The sequence below is a fragment of the Sceloporus undulatus genome, chromosome 4 (genome assembly GCF_019175285.1).
Source record: "Sceloporus undulatus isolate JIND9_A2432 ecotype Alabama chromosome 4, SceUnd_v1.1, whole genome shotgun sequence".
In the NCBI taxonomy this organism is placed as follows: domain Eukaryota; kingdom Metazoa; phylum Chordata; class Lepidosauria; order Squamata; family Phrynosomatidae; genus Sceloporus; species Sceloporus undulatus.
In genome coordinates, this window is record NC_056525.1 from 74356983 (window position 1) to 74377504 (window position 20522).

Here is a 20522-nt window from a genome sequence, read left to right on the forward strand (position 1 = left end):
AGTTGTTGGGGGAAGTGCTCATCGCTGATACTATGCCGAGGGAACCAGCAATGTCAAAGACGACTCCATACTCATGTGGTCGGTATGACTAAATGACTAACAGAACGCTGATACCTTCCCACCAAAGTGGTACTTATTTGTCTACTTCACTTTTACATGCTTTTGAACTGCTAGGTTGGTAGAAGCTGGGACTAGTGATAGGTGCTCACTCTGTCACATGGCGCTTTGGTCTCAAGCTTCTGACCCTACAATCGTCAGAGTGAACGTCTTAACCACTAACTACCATATCCCTTTATAAGTAGATAAGCATACTAAAAAGGAGCATTGTTTTCTAAAAAATCTAATTTCAAGGTGAGTACTAGGACTCGCCTGCAGAAATAGCTTGAAGAACAGTATCAGGATTCCTACAACAATATCAGTCTATTTAAATATATGATTAAAACAGTTCTGAAGTAGATCACAACTTCATGAGGAGAGCTTCATGAGATCAAACATGTTTATCAAGAAGGAGAGAAGTCTATTACTTTTCTTAAAAAGTAATTAACTATATAACAAAGTGGCACTTATGCCAAAACTCAGAAAATAACAGCACCTGTGTCTTTAAGCTTCCATTTGTAATTTGCTATGGGTGTAATTCAGCCTTAGAACTGCATAATACATTCCTCCTTTTTTTCTTCTTAACTTCATCTTTTCAACCGCAAAATAAAATTTATTTGTTTTTATTTTGAAAGCATATTGGGAAACAATTTACAAAAGCTGACAAACATATGTAAATACTTTAAACTAGATTCATCTTTGGTTACTTAGTTCAGTTCCAGTAAAACATACCATTTCTGTAGTTAAAGAAAAAGTCAGAAAAAGTAAATCAACATAAAAAACCAAGATTTGCTTTCTTTACACATTCATAAATAGCTGCAATATTAGAAAAAGGTTTTGCAAAAAATCTTTTCTGGCAGTGTTAAATTATGCACAGGCTACAAACTTTTTTCCTAAGTTTTAATGACAAAGTTTTAGCTATTTACAGACTGCAAATATTAAGACATAAAATTCCTTCATAAATATGAAAATAGATCTTGCACAGATCTTTAAACCTTAATCAAATATTTGGCTGCCCCATAGGTTATTTTTGCATAGAAATGTAGTGACATGCAGTATAAACAGCAGCATTAAGTGCAAAGAGGAATTATTCAAGTGTCTGTAGTTAAACTGGCAAGAAATACCAGTGTTCTTGGACAAGATACAGCAACCAAAAATAAACCTATCGCGGCCACGCCTTCTGCTGGGGCAGCAATTTGTTACATTTATTCACACAGTCTTATTTCACCAATCAGCCACATGTATAACTTTTAATATGTGTTTAATAAATTCAGTGAATTAAAAACAGTTTGGAGGAATCTTAGAAGTGTCTGCAGGTGGCTTATAAAAAGCAAGCTGAATTTTTGTCAGCAAATCAAAAACATGATAAAAACAAAACTACTCACTGTTGTGTTTGTATAAAGCATTGCATTTATCTGACCACATTCTGTACTGAATACAGCTAACGGCCAACAGCTGCTCTGCAATACTGGCTTTTAGAATGCACAGGTTAGAGGCCAAGGGCTCTTACGTGTTGCACAAAGGGACGGTATACATTTAGTTTTAACCACATAAGAAAAGAATTGGCATTCACCAAAGCTTTTTTTAAAGTCAACCCATTTCCATTACAATATGAACAGGGAACACTTCATATTTTCTATGTTAAAATAAGAGGCCAAACCTTTAGCTCAGCATTCTACTGAGAATGCAGAGTAGCCATATAGGCTTGTCCTGCTTCCAGGAGAAACTTCCATTCTAGGGTGTACAGGGAAAGATCTCATGTAAAAAGGTAAAAAATATACAAAGGAGAGAGTAAGGTCAGGGCAGAGGCCACTTGTTCAAAGGGGTGCCTTTTGATTCACCATCAGGCACTCAACATCTAAAAAGGGCATAATTAAAGCATCCAAAGGCTACATGATTATTGGAGGGCTCACATCAAAGTCACAGACCATAGTAGGCAGACAAGGACTTCCTTTCATGGCCTCCAAAGCAGACCCAAATGCTCAGTTAACATTCACATAACAAATCATTTTGCTGATACCAAATTCAAATTGTGTGTGAGAACTGCTCAGAGGTGTTTTCCATTATCTACGTTTAAACAAAAATACAGGTTATGGATACTCATCCTGGCTGATCATGAAAGAGCTAAAAAATGGAAACAACTGGCGTATGGTGCTGCTTTAGAAATCTATGTTAACAGAAGGTGAAAGGATAAATATTTTTTGTTTGAAATACAAGGAAGGAACATGAGGGTGTCAATGGCTAAAGTACAGACATATTTACTACTGTCAAGATTTTACAAGTGATCTTTAAGCAAGATGTTCTCTGCTCTTCAGGATTTTAGTATTGCTCTGTGATGTTATTGCTTGATACTTCGTGGGTTTTCACTTTTTTTGTAGTTCATTTCTGAGGAATGGATAGGAAAGGAAATGGCGGCAGCGCTGCTTTTAATTTCCTCCCCATAGGGGAGTTCTCACTAGTTAATGTATTAAAATATGGGATCAGAAGCATTCCAATCCTTCATATATTATATTGGAGTATTCTAGGCTGGCCTGGATTCTCAGAGGGATGTAAGTACAAAATAGCCATGTTATTCCTTAAGCCAGAGGACAAACCTAACATGCAAGCAAGCAAATCCCTTCCACTAGAGGGACCTCAAATGAATTCAAAAATAGATCATACAAACTGTAACCACATTTCCAAATCTTCACACATCTGTTCAGAGTGATGGTCCAGCCATTGAAAGAGCTGCAAAGAGCTAAATTTCAAGAGCATGTTACTTGGGAGAGGTTTGCTTACTTTAGGATTTCATATTGACATCTGTATAGTCAGTATATCCTCATTCCTTCTACAACAAAGAAGGAATATGGACACTGATGAGATGTGAACACACTGTTGTTTATCTTCTTAGGAGTAAGAGCACATCAGATTTATTGAACAGGAATTACTTATACAACAGCTACTACTGCTTAAGTAAAACAGGAGAATAACAGTTTCAAGCATGGGCAAAGCAAATAGTAAGTGGGCAAAGAATGCCTAACATAGATATCTAAGCTGTTCATTAAACAAGCGTTCAACTGAATGAACAAGGAAGTTTAGCTGTTGCAACCAAGTCCAACTTTGTTTATAGAATACAAGGGAACTTTTGACTTTCAAGGCAGCACATTGAACTGGTTGCTGCATCGGAGAAAGAAAAGCTGTTTTCTCTCTGTCCATCTAGGGCACGGATGGGAACCAGTGGCCCATCACTCCAAACAACATGGTTAATAGTCAAGGGAAGTGGATGTTCAGTAACTGGTTTTCCACCCTGATCTAGGATGTCAGGGCATTGCCCATTTCAAACCTCTTATAACAAACAGAAGAAGCTATTTATATCTGCTCAGCAACTGCTAGCGAGAAAGACAAAGGAAAAGTTATAGATTTTTTAAAACAAAGTGCCACTACTAGGATTGAAAGAATTCCTTCAGTAGAGGCTAAGAACTTCTTCAACAAGACAGAAAGACACATGCAAATTGGAGGGGGGGGGAGAGGGAAGGTATCTCATTATAGGTCTGTCCCTGACTCCATCTGTTTCAGAATTATAACCCTGTATTGATCCATGCATCTCATGTAGATTTGGCTAAACTTTTCTGTGTATAGTAGCTGCCTACTATGGTAAGCCACAAGATTATCTCTGTGCTCTCATACACATGCAGTCTCTCCAAATACATTTTGGAATCTCCAAATGGTTGTATTGCAACATTTTCCTAGAGCATCTTGACATAGAAATTAAAACCAAAGCTGCTGGAAGGAGTTTGTCATCACAGTATTATAGCTAGGCTTTAAATGTCACATTTTGACTGCTCGCTTACTGGTGCTGGTGCATTTGAAGATGGAAGAGAAACCAGATCTGAGCTGTCACTATCCACTGCTTCAAAAAGAGAAGACTCTCTGCCTGGCTGTGAGGAAGGATTAGTGCTAAACAACAGTTTAGAAGGCTCCAACTTAGTGGAAGGCATATTTCTTTGAGTATCATCTTCTACCTCCATATCTTCAGAGGTGGCACAACTTATGAACATCTCTGAGGATCTATAATCTGAACAGTCTAAATTCTGTACCAAGATCCCATCTGCATTCTGGGTATCTGGCACAACATGTCCCATAGTCTTTCTGAGTTCAAGCTCCCCAGGTGGATTTTTTAGAGGACAAAATCCATTTTCTTCTTGGGACTGTAAGCCATCAGAACAATCCATCTCCTCCTCTTGAAGAAAAGGGGAAGACTCCTGCCTATGATGTTTGACCTGAAAGGGAGGGATCTCAGATACACCATACTTACTGCTGCTCAGTAGCTTTTGCCGCACTTCAGCCCCCAACTGGCTGGGATCACACCTACTAATAGTTGAAGAGAGATCCCCAAATGTACTATAATCTTTATGCACAAGTTCAGGAGAGACTGGGAGTGATCTGCTCCGTCTTCCAGGAAAGAAAGAGGATTCCTGCCAGTCAGTGCCATAGGATGGCCTGAACAGGGGTTGACTCATCTTCAGACATGTTCCTGCTTCTGGAGAGTGCAAGTCAAATACAAGAGATATCACAGATTTGCTTGGCATATCAAAAAATTTCACCTTTCCTCCTTTCAAATCTTCCCTAGAATTGAAAGGATTGACTTTGCGGTTTGCTCCTTTGTTTGGTGTGTAGTAGGGGTCCTGAACATTTATTTTGCGACAAGGCTTACGAGAAAAGATGTCTGATTGACTGCGTGATAACCAGATGTTGCGCCGTGGACGGGGTGATTTAGGAGGAATCTTGTCATCCAGTGAACTTAGTCTTTTGACTCCTTGTCCTCTCTCTAGTAATCCTAATAGACAAATAAATAAAAAGAAAATCAGGTTTAAATCCAAGGACGGTATTAAATGATTGAGTATGAATCATACAGGTACAGGGAAACATTGCCAACATGGTTGTGACATTTTTTATAAGGCCTTCACAAACACACACACTTGGGAAATGCATGAATTCTCCATCAAAAGAGGTGCTTCATTCTTTCTCAAAATTCAGGGAAGGAAAGATCTAGTATAGAACATCCATACCAATCAATAATACATAATTTCAAATCTTTCAAATATTGATCAGCCTTCTGCTCACTGAACATCTTTTGTTCAAGAAGATTCAAGATTTTTGTACCCTCAGTTTCACTCTGCATAAACCATTTTATGAGGAATGCAGCCACTTACATATTTATTATTTCCTTTGTTAGTCTTTTATATGTCTTGCACCCCTCTACTGTAAGGAGGCATGTATGTTCAAATGCCCAATATGACAGTAGATATAGTCTTCTAATTTTCACGTGTCTTGTGCACTAGCAGATTCTTCCCAAGAGCAGAGTTTAAGAAGACGTTACCCATTTAATACAGGAATAAGACAAGGCCATTACATTAAAGGCTGGTGTTTTCAAGATGTGAGTTTTCCCTAAAACAAAGACACCGCTGTGCTGTGAAAGAGAAAAGCAAACACTAATACTTCCCTCTGGAAGTGAATGGTTATATTCCACCTCATCCTTGAAACAGTATATTGTCCAGTGCAGAAACTAGGATACACAGCACTTGGGGGGGAAATCTGTTAAATACATTTAAACATGGCATCACTAAACAAAGTAACTACAAATATGTTCACATGAAAAGGTGATTAGCCATAAAATATCTGCCTCTAAGGTTAGAACAGATACTTTGGTTTTTTTCTTCAGTTTCCCTAAGGACACCAGGTGGCACTGTGATGCTTTACATTTACAGGAATGTAGCATGCAATACAAACAGAACAAAATTCTGTTACATACTTCATGTCTCTGTTTTTAAATGTATTATAGAGAATTTGAAACTAACTGGCACCAGCTCAGAAGTTTCTTGGGCAAGCACTAATGTCAAACTGGACCTCCTGCAGGTTTTTCACATCTGTGCAATGTCACAGACAGCTCTCTATGTATCTTTCCTTACCTTTAACATTATAGTGAATGAGGAAGCCAGGGGCAAAATGAGGAAGTCCTGGATCCAGTTGACCGCTACCATCCCTGCCAAACAAAGGCACCTAAAATGCTGTTTTTGGCCCTTAGTGCCACCACCACCATCACATAGAACACAAGGATTCAGTACAGTGTCAAATAGCACTGAATCCTTCTGCCCTATGTGGGGACAGCAGTAATGACCAAAACCCAGCAATAATCCTGCTCCTCATTTGTCCTAGCTGCACAATTTTCAAAAACCAACTTTGCACTAGTTTTTTTTTTAAATATGCTGAGAAAAAATAAAGTTCATATGCTATAGGAAATAAACTGCAGTATCCAAGTTAAAGGTCAGATCTCCCAAGCTATCAAGAAACAGCTTCATTTGGATGAAGTTCCTGGAATCTCTTTCACAAGGGTGCATCAGATCCCAGGAGTCTGGGACACTTCTTAAATTAAACACAGAAAAAGATAGAAACTACTTATATAACATTTTCATTCTGAAATCTGTTTAGCTGGAATTTGAATGCAAAAGTATCTGGACTTTAGAATAGAAAGAAAAATGCATAAAAAGAGCCAGAAACATAGGCTTATGTTCTAAGCAAATGCAGATATGTTTTTTCATCCAATATTCACATAAGTAATGGTGAGATGGTGCTGATGTTCTTTTGGTCTGGAGAACAATACTCACCTGATGTGATAAGATTTCCCCAATCTAATATTTCGAGCGGCTACAAAACAAGTCTGCATATACGAAGTGTATATAGTTTTCCACAGGTATTTCATCTATGAAATCCTATAATTAGTCTGTACAGTGTTAAAGATGAGCTAAGAAAACATTAGTAAATAAGTCTTTGACATTAACTCCCAGAAAAGTGGGGAATATAGCTTAACAAAGTTATGTATGCTGTACATATTTCTGTAAACTAAATTTGGGAGAAAAGAGAAAGCAAGCAGAAAATAAATATTAAAGAGACTGGAAAAATATTAGAAATCCTTCATTGTCTACTAGAAATTTAACTAATGGTTCTTCAAATGCACTGATTAGACATTTATATCTAAACTGGAATTTGTTCTAAAGTATAAGTCACTTTTAAAATTTAGTAATATAGCTCTGATTTTTAAGATCATTGGGATCTTAAAACATGTCATTCAGGCATGTTTGGTGAGGATATAGGCAGGGCCTTTTCAGTAGCTGCTCCTAGGCTATGAAATTTCCTCCCATGAGAAGCTAGGTTAGCCCCCAGTTGTTCACTTTCTACCAGCAAGCCCGAAAGGCCACATAGCCTGAAAAACCCACAAAAAACTAAAGGCCTTTTTATTTAGACAGGTCTTTGGCTGTTAATTTGTTGAAGCTGAAGGGTTTTTCAAATGTGGTGGGAGGCTTTACTGTTATCTTCACTACTATGCCTTAAATATGTCAAAGAACAAATTGACATTACTGTTTGTAACAGGACTGCTTACTTGCTTTTTAATTTTTGTATTCTAAATTGTTTTAGCTGTATTTTTTTTTAGCCTATGCTGTAAGCCACCTTAGGTTCTTTATTGGGTAAAAGATGTAATTAAATTGAATAAAACAAGCAAATAATTTTTTGTTCCAAAATACAAAGAAATAAGCCTATGGTATCATAAATTGTATATTACTCTTGTCAAGCAATCAGAATAGTTGTGCCCATCCTCCTTAATCCCTACCTTTGGAAACAGAGATGGATTTTCGATCTGTATTGTCAAGGGTTAGAAGCTTCCTTTCTCTTTCATCCTCCTCACTTTTCAAATTGCTTAGGATTTCCTCCAGTGTCTTGACAATATCAGCAAATGAAGGGCGTAATTTTGGGTCCATCTATGAACATAAAAATAAGTGAAATTATATACCAGCCCTGTCATGAAAGAAAATCTGTATACTTATTTTACAAGTGACACTGTATATCCTTTGCACATAGAAAGTTCATCTGATGTTTCATTGACAAACCTGTATGTTCAACGCAGTGACAGCTTTTTATGGATTTTATCTTTTATATCCAATATCAGAAGCCCATTAGTTTACAGAATTCAAAAATATAAATGTGTTAGTCTGTAGAATCAGTAGGAAGAGAGATCTTGGAGCACCTTTGAGACTAACTAAAGAAAAGAAGAAGAGCTTTTGTAGATTTCAATTTAGTTCCTCAGATGCATTTGGAATGCACTTGAAGAAATAGACTTAAGTCTAGGAAAGCTCATGCTGCCTGCTTCTTTCTTCAGTTAATCTCAAAGGTGCTACAAGATCTCTTTACATATTAGTTTGTAGAGATTGTCTTTAAAGCCACCCATGGACCATGCATCTGAACTAAAAGGTCCAATACATTGATGTTTTAACATAAATCTGAGATTGCTGAAAGGCCCTGATTTTGTATTTTTCTTCTAAATATACTCACATTGCAGCAGTTGAAGGCTAACTGGAGGAAGTTAGGCGGACAGTCTCCCACCATATGCTGAAAGGCATCATAATCCAATCCAAAATTCTGAACATGGCAGAATCAAAACAAACAATAAATTAACACATACTTGGGAGAAACCAGGTATTAGGAAAGGAAATGAGGAAATTATGGAAACTAAGGGACAGAATGTGAAAGGCATTTAAAAAGGCAATGCATAAGCAATATACTGAACTACTTGTGTGTCAAATCAATACTGAGTCATATCTATTAAGTCCATAGTGTCCCCCACCAAAAATCTTCCAAGTGAATAATAACAAGGGGAAAGGAGTTTCTTCTTAGCTTCTTACTTTGTGTACTGGTCTTGCCTGAACATGAAAATAACTTTCCCCCATGTCTCATGGATAGTATGCCTTCTATTACATGATGCTGGGGACAAGTAGCCCAGTCCTGATGTATTTGCAGAGCCATTCTTCATAGAACTTAAAGGACATATTATTACTGTTTCTTCCTTAGTTTGCCTCACCACAGCTGTTTGGCTGTGTGTCATTTAGGCCAATCCCAAACCTGAGAATTTAATCTCCAGTGGTTGAAGTACTAAATCTTACTGTTCCAATTAAAGCATGGGCTTAAGACTTAGAAGTTTTCTTTGTTAAAGATGTGGTAATGTTTTTATTTTTAATGTTGTTGAAATGATGGAATGTCCTTGTTTCTGTTTTTTTCCTTTTAATTAATAAAAAGTATTTAAAAAGACTGCAACACATTTGCTGTGCCCATTAATCAGTTAAACTATTTGATTTTATCTGTATAACTATATGTGAGCTTTTGTGATATCTATGGTTAAAATGATTCACAGGATTCTAAGTATTCTAAGTGGATCCTGTCACTGCCTATAGTAAACGCTTCACCTTTGTTGCAGGAAACTGAGAGAAGATGATGTAGTGCAGCAACAGATAAAGTTCCTGCATTTATCCATTATCCAGTCCTGGCACTAACAGAACCATAAGGACTGATTGCTTACCTGCAACTGGTGTTCTTCGAATAGTCCTCCATGCCTTTACACTCATGGGGGTCTGAGTCTGCGAAGATCATCCTTGGAAACTTCTGGAAAGCTGAGCTTTTTGGCAGTTGGCCTGCCCTCCACCCTCTAACAGATGCTGTGCTTAATGTCTCTTTAGTTCTGCTAGCAATTACATATCAGGACAAGCCAACAAGCTTATTTGCATCTCAGAAAACAACACACCTGGAATGGTACTGTACAAGAGCAGGCCCTGGAAGAGGGTCACTTTATGTACAAATGGACAAGATCTTTCCTACATATCTTTCCCCTGATACCACTGTTTTCAAAACTGATTAAGACTGGCCACCACATGAGGAATTAAGCCACCACAACCATCAGTTATACCAAAATTGGATGCATTTGATCCAGAAAAAGAGGTAGTCTCTGAGATAGTAATGGTGACATCAATATCCAAAGGAGAAATTAGAGATGACATAGAAAGATTATTCAAATAAATACTGCTCAGGTTTCCAGAAGATTCTGAGGATGATCTGCATAGGTGAGGAGTCCCAGGAATGTGAAACACAGAGGCCTTTTGTGTTTCAATTACAATATAATTGTTTACACATTTTGGAAGCACACCAGACTGCATCTGATCTTTGAAGCTAAGTAGGGTCAGCCCAGGTTAGTATTTGGATGGGAAACTGCCAAGGAATACCAAATGCTGTAGGCTACATTTCAGAGGAAAGGACTGGCAAATCCACCTTTTCAATATCCCATACCTAAGAAAACCCTATGAAATGCAGGAGGTCTCTGTAGGTCATCATGTGACTTGAAGGCGCACACACCCCACCACAGAATCACATTTATATTTGAGATAATTCTCTTTCATTTTTAAAATTCTCAACATGTGGAAGATTTCTTGAAACGTAAAGATTTAGTGCTTTGCTACATAATTAAGAGACTTTGCATTTCCAATGTGTTCTAACATTTTGAAACTCTGTAATACAGTGCAACTGTGCCTTCTAGCTTACGCAGAAGTGGCGCGATGGGAAAAACAATGGGATGTGAGCATATGCAGATTTCCCCTTATGTGGGGGGATCTGGAATGGATCTCTGACATAAGGGGAAGGCCCACTGTATACTGTATTAAAGATTTTATATTTTCATTTAATTACATCATGAAGTCTGGTATGGCTGGCTGAATTTACAGGAAGTACTACTGTTCATGGAATCCAGCAACACTCTTGGCTTTATACAGGGTTTGATCATAACCAGTTTAGAATATGGAAACAAACTGCACAATTGGCCAGTCAGTCAAGAAATAGGAACTTCTTTGACTTTTCCCATGACCCATCAATGTTGCAAAGATTACTTATGAAATTGCTGGAAATATTAAACTGATCTCTTAAGGAGAACCTTCTCAAACCTTATCCCCGCCAGAAAGTTTGCACAACAAGTCCTAACAGGCCCAACTAGCAATACCAATGGGCAGGGATGATAGCAGTTGTCAACCAAAACTTCTAGAGAACTCCAGATTTGAGGAAGTTGAGCAAAACCCATTTGCATTATTACCCCTAAAAGAGTGGACATTTTACATATTTCATTTAAAGGTTCATCACAAAAAGCAGCCTCATACTATGCCAAAAAAAGCTTTATATTAGCTAAAGTATATTGGGCTTTATTAATACTAAAATTGGGCTTTATCAATACTAAGGTTAGTACAAAGTATTATCTACCTTTGACCAGCAACCAATCTCATAGGTCTTAAACTGTTATCTTTTCAATCAGCTACCAAATCTTTTTAAGTGAAGATGATAGGGTCTGAATTCAGGGCCTGATATATGTAAAGCAGTTACTCTGCCTGTGAGCCATGATCCTTTCATGCTAATAATTCTCTAGGATCTAAGAAAGCAGAAATTTTTCAAATGAGACCTAACTCTAAACAAAACCATCACATATTGGAAATCATAGTAATTTATCAAAAATGCAGAGGTTAGCTTTTGAAGTAACACATTTTGAAGTAACATGAAGAAGAGTAAGATAGAACAGGCATGACAAGTTCAATGCTGTTACCTTGAAAAAGCAGAAATAGAGTTGGTATAGTGGGGGACTTAACCAAAACCAAGATTTAGCCCTATTGTGGAAGAAAACAGCAGCTCGTTTTTTTCAGATGGTTTATTCAGTAAAGTCAGCAGTATAAGTAACCAGGTCTGTGTTAGTTCAGCTGATTAAAGCTCATGTTGTTGCTGTTAACTACCCTTGAGTCAACCCCGATTCATGGTGACCCTGTGAATGAGACACCTCCAAGACCTCCCATCCTCTATTGCTCTGCTTTGATCTTGTAAGTTCAGGCCAATAATCTCCCTGATTGAGACTAGCCATCTAGCATTTGGTCTTCCTCTCTTTCTACTGCCTTCTACATTTCCTAGCAATATTGTCTTTTCTAATAAGTCATGCCTTCTCATGATGTGGCCAAAGTATGATAGCCTCAATTTGATCATCTTGGCTTCCAAGGAGATTTCGGGCTTGATCTGTTCAGGGATGCATTTGTTTGTGATTTTGGCTGTCCATAGTCTCTTCAGCTCTGCTCTCCAGCACTGCATCTCAAATGAGTTGATTTTCTTCTTATCCACTTTCTTCACTGTCCAACTCTCACATCCATACATAGTGATGGGGAATACAATGGTATGGTTGATTCTAACTTTAGTACTTATGACAAATGGCATATACAGCGAGCACTCACTGGCAAACTATAATTATATTTTTTACAAAGAGATGTGGCAGAAGAGAGTTCTGTGCCACTCCCTCCTTACACAGGATTAATGCTTTTATTAGAAGCAATGTAACAGACATTCATAATTGTGTTCAGTACCTCTTTGTAAATCATTATCAAGTGAAACTCTTGAACATTCTTCCCTTACCAGCCCTTGTCAGTGCACTTTGCTCACCTCTGTGCGAGGGAGAAAGTCTGGATCTGCCTGGATCCTGGCTATAATCTCACAAAGAATGATCCCGTATGAGAATACATCCGCCTGGAGAAAGACAATATGAGTTTTATTAGAGGTCTGTTTTAACTGTCAGGGTTCTCAAACTATAAAAGACTTCTCCTTCGTATAACTCTCTAACATTTAAGGTTCTTACTTTCCACTATTTGCCAAAGATCAAGAAAATACAAACACAGGCCCTGGAGAGCAGCAGTCTCTCTTCATTGTTTCTCAGGAATAATGAAAACAAACTCGCTGAATAAGCCACTTCAGAATGTGCAGAAAGGTATCTGTAAAGAAGCTTCATCGAAGATTTTCTACAGCGCACCCGTGCCATACGCGGGCGCGCCATACGCGGCCTTGAGCATACGCGCTCAAGCCGCGGGGCGCACGCAGGGCGGAAGGGGCGGCGTGTCCCATTCAATTGAATGGGCGCGCGCGCCTGTTGCGCCCTGTGCGCGCCCGGTGCCGGAGCTCCATTGTTTCCAATGGGGCTCGAGCATAGGCGGAATTCGCCTTACGCGGAGGGATCCGGAACAGATCCCCCGCGTAAGGCGAGGACGGACTGTACTATAGGATCCTCTGCTGCTTCTTCTCTTTAATCCTGTCTCTCTCTCTCTTTGCATGCATGTCTGGATCAAATTGCCTCTTCCTGTTTTGTCTCCCCCCTGCCTGTATGTTTTAGGGGGTTGTTGGAGTGTATTTTCTTACAACTTTACTCATAATACTGGAACAAATTACTTCATGAGTGACACAGATGTCAGTTACTTAGTACTGTATACACTTAACTTCTGATGACCAGAAGTCATCTTTCCTGAGCTCAGAAAATGCTGTAGATCTGTCAAAAATCTGGTGAGTACATTTCCATGGGGGGGAGGGGCTCTCGTTTAAAATTAGGTGAAGTTTCACAGCAGTATATTATTGGTTCAACAATAGCTAAAATAAAATAATAGTAATATGTATTTTATAGTATTATAAAAAAATAACCTCCCTGTAGCAAGTGTGTTTATCACCGGCATCATAATTTTCATAATATACTAGGCTATAAATCTGCAGGAGTTTAAGACATCCTTAGAACAGATCAACACACATATCTAAATGTAAATATAAATACAGTAACATCTGATAGCAGCTTCAGTGAAAATGAGGAAGCTCCCTTGCAGTCTTTGCCTAACAAGGAACCAACATGCCAAAACAATATGTACTTTAAGAGTGGCCACGCCTACACACAGAATATTTTAGGACAATGAAGGCCATGGGCATTACTGTATATAGAAATATGAAAAATGGCAATGAAAAGTAGGTCATTATATAGAATTTATTAGGGTAAGCACAACTAATAAAGCAGTATGAATCTATGATTTGACTCAGTTGATCAAAACAAGCCATGCTTCGTTGAGTAGGATTGAACAATCCACACTTCCATCACCTCTTGTATAGCTACCACAAAAAGGCCTGAATCCACCTAGAGTCTCGACTAATGCAGATTTATAGAATCAATGGAAGTTAGATTTACCAAGTTCCCATTGACTCAGTGGGTCTACTGTAGATGGGACTAACAATCATATTTAGGCCAAGACTTCCTGCTGTGTTAAGCCTGTCAGTTTTAAAATGTCACTGTCATTTCAGTGAACTGAGTTGTCTTGTAACCTACAAAATTCTGAAATCAGATTCAGATAAGAGGACAGTCCTACTTGATTAATTTAAAGTGAAATGCATTAAACTAAACTGCTTGATTCACTGCAGTCATGTCAGAACAGCTGTAAACATAAAAACGCTAAGGAATTACAACCTGTGCCCCACTGACAATACTTTATGTAAGTGATGTTGACTGAAAACATACCAACCTTTTCATTATATGGCTCATCTCTCAGCACTTCAGGTGCCATCCAGTAAGGAGAGCCCACCACTGGCAGCTTCTCACTTTACAAATTTGAAGGGAGAGATACAGTAGTTAAAAGAAGTATTTCATAAGCATTTCATGTGCCCTTTAACTTTAACCACAAGAATAACTATGACCTTAACACATGCAAAATATCCAAATTCAGCTTTGGCACTAATCTACCCATGTTTTATTATATAATTCTGCAAGGAAATATGTTAAGAATCCATTTGTCATAGTGAAGGCATAAAAAGGTTTAATCTCTATATCCAACTTATTAGATCTGTACATTTTAGTTGAGTTCTGTTTCAAACTATTGCGCTTCTGTCCATTAATGGATCACAGTCTGCTGAAATGTTTTAAATAGTTTATACGGGTAAAAGCATGTTATGGCAATACCAAATTGTAGAAAGTATACAAAGCATGTTCAGGATCAGAACTGTTACAAAAACAGCTGCTGGTATTTTTACCTCATCAGTTAACACTTGTGTTACATTGCACAATAGAAACAAAACTCACATTTTTAACAGGAAAAACAGGAGGATAAGAAAAATGCTTCTAGGTAAAATGAGGACCAAACTAGTGATATCTGAAGATACTGTTCTTCACAGCTAAGGCCCTTGAATCCACTAGCATTTCGAGGATCTGTTTCAGTGCCAGATCCAGTTCGTATGACGAAAAGTATATTTGGACACGTGCAAGTCCATTCCACCATCAGTACCTAATAACAGCCTGCCATAAAACACCAACAGCTGGAAGGTATTACAAGCTTATACCATGCACAGACACATGCAAGCATTTCTCTCATTTTAGAAATTAATCTTGTTTGACCATAATTTAAATTTATGCTAATTACTTCCAGTGGCACAGGTGTCTTAGTCGACTGCAGCAAAACCAATGAAAATCTTTCTCTGAAGATGCCAGCCAAAGATGCAGGCAAAATGGCAGGGATAAACTCTTCTAGAACATGGCCACATAGCCTGAAAAACCCACAAAAAACTATAAAAACCAATGAAAGCTTATGACCCCAACCAATTTATTATGGCATATTAAACACTAACAATTTATTAAACACTAACCAATTTATTATGGCATAATCTTTTTTGGACTAAAGGCTACCAGTCCAAAAGAGTGAAACATTATTCTCAATTGGTAGGTATAATGTACACACATGGGTGTATTTAGAAAAGTAAACAGTGACTTGGTTTTCCAGTTTTTTGCTGAACTGAAAGTTGGCACAGTTCAACAGAGATATTTCAAAGGGTGATTTAAGCCTGAAATACCTGGACTAGAATAATACATTTTAATTCTGTTGGTAAATTATCACATTTTACAGCTATTGTGAATGGTTACTGCATCCATTTATGATACTGAAGACTGCATGCTTTGCATCTTTGCCATTTTATTTCCAGTGTTCATATTTTTCTCTTCTATGTGAGAGAGCACATAAAAACTTTGAAGATAATATGTTATGCATCTGATGAACTGGGCTGCACTTTATGGAAATTTACATGATAACAAATTCATCAGGTCTTTGTCTATACAGATTCTGCACTATTCATGCAAATTCATAATTAGAACTGAAAGGCTAGAATATAACCAATTCAGTGAAAATTAACCAGAAGATCTTTTCCTAAGTTTAAACAGCATGTACTCAGGCACTATGACTATTTAGTTCAAATCTGTAGTGCTATTGATCTTTTATTTTGATCAGCTCTGGAAACACTTACCTAAAATCAGGGATTTTCTCTGCCAAACCAAAGTCACCAACTATAGCAGAATATCCATTCTCATCATGCTTTATCAAACAGTTCTGAAAGAAAGAGATAAAAAATTAATTTTGCCTACATTTATTGTCAAGAAACCCCCACAGTAGGTTTATCTTAGGCTTGCTATAAGTTGGATACAAGTTGTAGGCACACAACAACAAATCAGAATATTAAAAATGTGAATCTTTCCCTGTGTGTGTGTGAATAGGTTTGTGGAAGTGGTAGACAATGAAAGTGTGAGACAACCAATTTAAGTCTTTGTTTCTATCCCAATTAAATAAGGTATACACAGTTTTGCACAACTGCACTGCATGTTGAACATTTCACAAAAACACAGGACAGGAGCAGGCAGAAGTGGGTTTCTCTCAGGTGGCATCCTGTAAAATCAATTAGTTCAGATACTCCAGCCTGCTCATATAAAGAACAATTTGGAAAAATTAAACTTTTTTGCATTGAATTGTTAATATACTCTTTATTAAGCATGTGGATGGTTGTTTGATTCCTAGTCTGAAATATTATTTGTTTTAACCTGAATCAGATGTACCACACGGAGTTCACTTTGGGATTTATAAATTTACACAAGGTCAACTGAATCAGGCCAACCCAACACACACTTAAAGCTTCTCAATTATGGTCTTTGTTATCTCTCTTCAAAGAATGCATTCATTCAGCTTGCTTGTGGTTAAATATTTGTTCACTGCAAAATACAGCTAAACCCTAGAGGGATAACATTAATCATACTGCAGTGCTAAAACCATGATGAAAATTCAGCACACTCAGTGCAGAAATAACCATGTGCTAATAAGAGGTGTTTTACAAGAAAGTTTTCTCTTCACCCTCAGTTCATGCCTTAAACTGACAAACAATTTTTCAACTATTTAAACAGTCTTTAAAATGAAAACTGACCTTTCCTCTATGGTTTATGGACTTCATGTCCTGAAGATGGAGTACCATATTTTTAAAAATAAATTACTTGGTGGACAGCAATAACTGATATTCATTGTTTGCTTCCCTGGATCCGCACAGCTATCCACTATCTGGTTTACAAATACTGCAAGGGAAACCTTTATATGCAAACTAAGAACAGTTTTCTCTGAGATTAAGAAGACTACAGAAGTGTTTTTTAATATTATGTAAACAGATTTGGGGAAAATCAAGTCAGTCTTACATTGCCTTGATGCCTTGGTGTTCCAGGCAGGTTTGCTACTACACTCCACCCATAAAAACAAACAAACACCCAGCTTAACTTTAATTTTAAATGCTGAAGTAGTTTGCTTGAAACTCATATACACAGACGATCAATTAGTAAAGTAACCAATGAACCTAAACACTAATTTCACACATAGTGTTCAGCAGAATGCATAGAAATTTTAGTTGGGAGGATATTGGTCTTTTTCAGAAGGCTATGCAAGTCCTTATTCCAGTAGGACTAGTACATCTTTGCCCAAGAGATTCTATAAAAGTGAAATATCTTGTTGCAATCTCTCCTGGTTTCATACTGACTTAGTATCAAGTGCCAGAGAGCGCAATGCAAGTTTTTAACTTTAGATTTAGAGGGGATTTAGAGGGAGCTTACTCAGTTGCCCTCCTCCCTGAACTCTATTTTGGAACCTTCCAAGGCCTGCTGTGATGAGTTTAACAACTTCTTCGCGGATAAAACCTCTCGAATAAGGGCTGATCTCGATGCCAATATTTCTTCAGGATCCAGAGTAGAGGTCTCCAGAGCTTCCGTGGACTCAATTGTACTGGATCATTTTGAGTCTGTGAGTACTGAGGAAGTGGACAAGATCCTTCGAAGTGTTAGGAAGACAACATGCTCTCTCGATCCCTGTCCCTCTTGGCTAGCGGCTCAGGGGGGCGGCGGCCGTAACCACTATGTTGCGTCGCATAATTAAGTCATCTTTCAGGGAAGGCTATTTCCATCCAGCTTGAAATTGGTCATTGTAAAACCGCTGTTAAAAAGCCCTCCCTAGACCCCCTGATTCGAAGTAATTATTGGCCTGTCTTGCTGCTGCCTTTTTTGGGGAAGGTGATCAAGAGGGCTGTTGCCATTCAACTTCAATCGGTCTTGGATGATACTGATATTCTAGACCCATTTCAAACTGGCTTCCGGGCGGGCTATGGAGTTGAAACTGCCCTGGTCGCCCTGGTCGATGATCTCCGTCTGGGCATGGACAGGAGTAGCGTGTCCCTGTTAGTGCTCTTAGACATCTCAGCGGCTTTCGATACCATTGACCATGGTATCCTTCTGGAACGCCTGAGGGAGTTGGGTATCGGGGGCACTGCGCTCCAGTGGTTCCGTTCCTACCTCTCGGGCAGATTTCAGATGGTGCAGCTGGGGGACATGTGCTCTGATAAGAGGGCACTTACATCTGGTGTCCCTCAAGGAGCCATTCTGTCCCCCATGCTATTCAACATTTACATGAAACCGCTGGGAGAGATCATCCGGAGACACGGGGCGCGGTGTTATCAGTACACTGATGACACCCAAATATGCTTCTCTGTGTCTCCGACTGATGCAGTGACCAGGGATGGCATCTCCCCTCTAGATGCCTGTCTGGAGTCAGTAATGGGCTGGATAAGGAAAAACAAACTCAGTTTGAATCCAGAGAAAACGGAAGTACTCGTGATAGGTTCCCCGGGCCTGGGGATGGATATTTGTCCACCTGTCCTGAATGGGGTCACGCTCCCCCTGAAGGACTCAGTTCGCAGTCTGGGGGTGCTTCTGGACTCGTCGCTCCACCTTACATCTCAGGTGGATGCGACAGTCAGGAGCACTTGTTATCAGCTTCGGCTGATACGCCAGCTGTGACCCTACCTGGGCCGGGGGGACCTTGAAACGATGGTACATGCTCTGGTGACCTCTCGGTTGGATTTCTGTAATGTGCTCTACATGGGGCAACCCTTGTACCAAACCCGGAAGCTTCAATTAGTGCAGAACATGCCAGCAAGGTTGGTCACTGGATGCTCCAGGACCAGCCATATAACACCTGTCCTACAAGATCTACATTGGCTGCCCATTCGCTTCCGGGAGCAATACAAGGTGTTGGTTATTACCTATAAAGCCCTAAATGGCTTGGGGCCAGGGTACTTGGAGGACCGCCTCTCCCCATATAATCCGCCCCGCGCTCTCAGGTTGGCCGGGAAGCAACTGTTGAGGGTTCCAGGCACGAAATATTCTGTGACTGCACAGAGGGTGTTCTCTATCTTGGCCCTGCAGCTTTGGAACTCTCTTCCTGGTGAGCTCCGCTCGGCTACCTCCCTTGACCTATTTAGGAAGAGGTTAAAAACCTTCCTCTTCCAACAGGCTTTCCCCCAGATGTTGTAAGATCCGCTCTCTCCCCGTTGCACTTGTTGCACCAGCACTTTATGCTAGTTATTGTGTGGTTTTAATTTTGTAATTTTAACATGTTTTTAATAGTTTATATATTGATTGGATGTTTATATGATTACTGTTTGTAAAGTGTACATTTGTGTACTTCTGTGTAACCCGCTTTGATCTGCCAAGGAAAAGCAGGCTATAAATAGTTTATTATTTATTATTATTATACTGACCAAATTAAGGCACAAGGAAAATCACCCATTAAGGGCTCTTTCTTCACATATCTGCAAACATTTGCTGAATCCTTGGGATTATACCTCAAAGTATTTGTATTAAAAGTTTTACATCGATCTCCTATGAATTATGAGAATTACTAAAAGGTAAAAACCTAACATGTACAAGTACACTCAAGTAATTTTACTGGTATTCTACTAAAGCTTTGCATGACAGGGCAACTCTGGGGGCTTTTGCATTGTGCCAGCCTGGATCAAGCCCCCACAAAGGCCTCTGAGAAACTTATGCTGATATTTATTTTGATTAATGACAAGGCAATCATGGTAAGAAAAAGGGGTTATATATACCGTGGATACTGAATATTTCCATACTGTCTTTGAAAGTAAGTTTCACTGGGGAAAAGGTGGGATATAAATAAAATAGTAATGATAAAAGAAAAAGAACTTAATCCAAACAGTAATAGAAATGAATTCAGTCAGTAGGAGTGGATGAGGTTGCATTCTCCTTGAAAAAACAGGTTTGCAGTTGCTGCTAGTCTGTTGCCAATTACAATTCAAACTATTGGACATTACCTTTGGAGCATGAAATGGACAGCTGAGTATTTTACATTTCCCCAATCTACTAACGTCACACAGAAAGGTCCTTTTCTGTGTCTCAGCATTCAGAGCAATCTGAAGTAAGGCTGACAAGAACATCCGTTACTTTATCAGGCCAATACTCTCTAACTGACAATTCTTAAGCAGAGCCTTTCCTAGGCCGAATTTGCCAAGCAATGAATGTGAAGCATGTTATAGACAAATCATCCACTCGGCATAGAACTATGGCTCTTGCTAAGCAGATTCAAGTTCCTTGGAATGTATCGCTGCAT

The 20522-nt window shown here is 38.8% G+C and overlaps 1 protein-coding gene across 3 annotated transcripts in view; it reads right to left on the bottom strand.

The window, feature by feature from the left end:
- Window positions 1–703: 703 nt before the first annotated feature.
- Window positions 704–20522, bottom strand: part of TESK2 (testis associated actin remodelling kinase 2) — an 81141-nt gene continuing 61322 nt past the window's right edge. For all 3 annotated transcript variants that reach the window (XM_042463458.1, XM_042463459.1, XM_042463460.1), the window contains 6 exons: window positions 16060–16142; window positions 14295–14370; window positions 12412–12495; window positions 8461–8547; window positions 7742–7889; window positions 704–4912 (listed from right to left, as the gene is read on the bottom strand). In XM_042463458.1, the coding sequence (XP_042319392.1) occupies window positions 3897–4912; window positions 7742–7889; window positions 8461–8547; window positions 12412–12495; window positions 14295–14370; window positions 16060–16142 (1494 nt within the window). In that variant the 3' untranslated portion in view covers window positions 704–3896. The remainder of the gene's footprint in view (window positions 4913–7741; window positions 7890–8460; window positions 8548–12411; window positions 12496–14294; window positions 14371–16059; window positions 16143–20522) is intronic.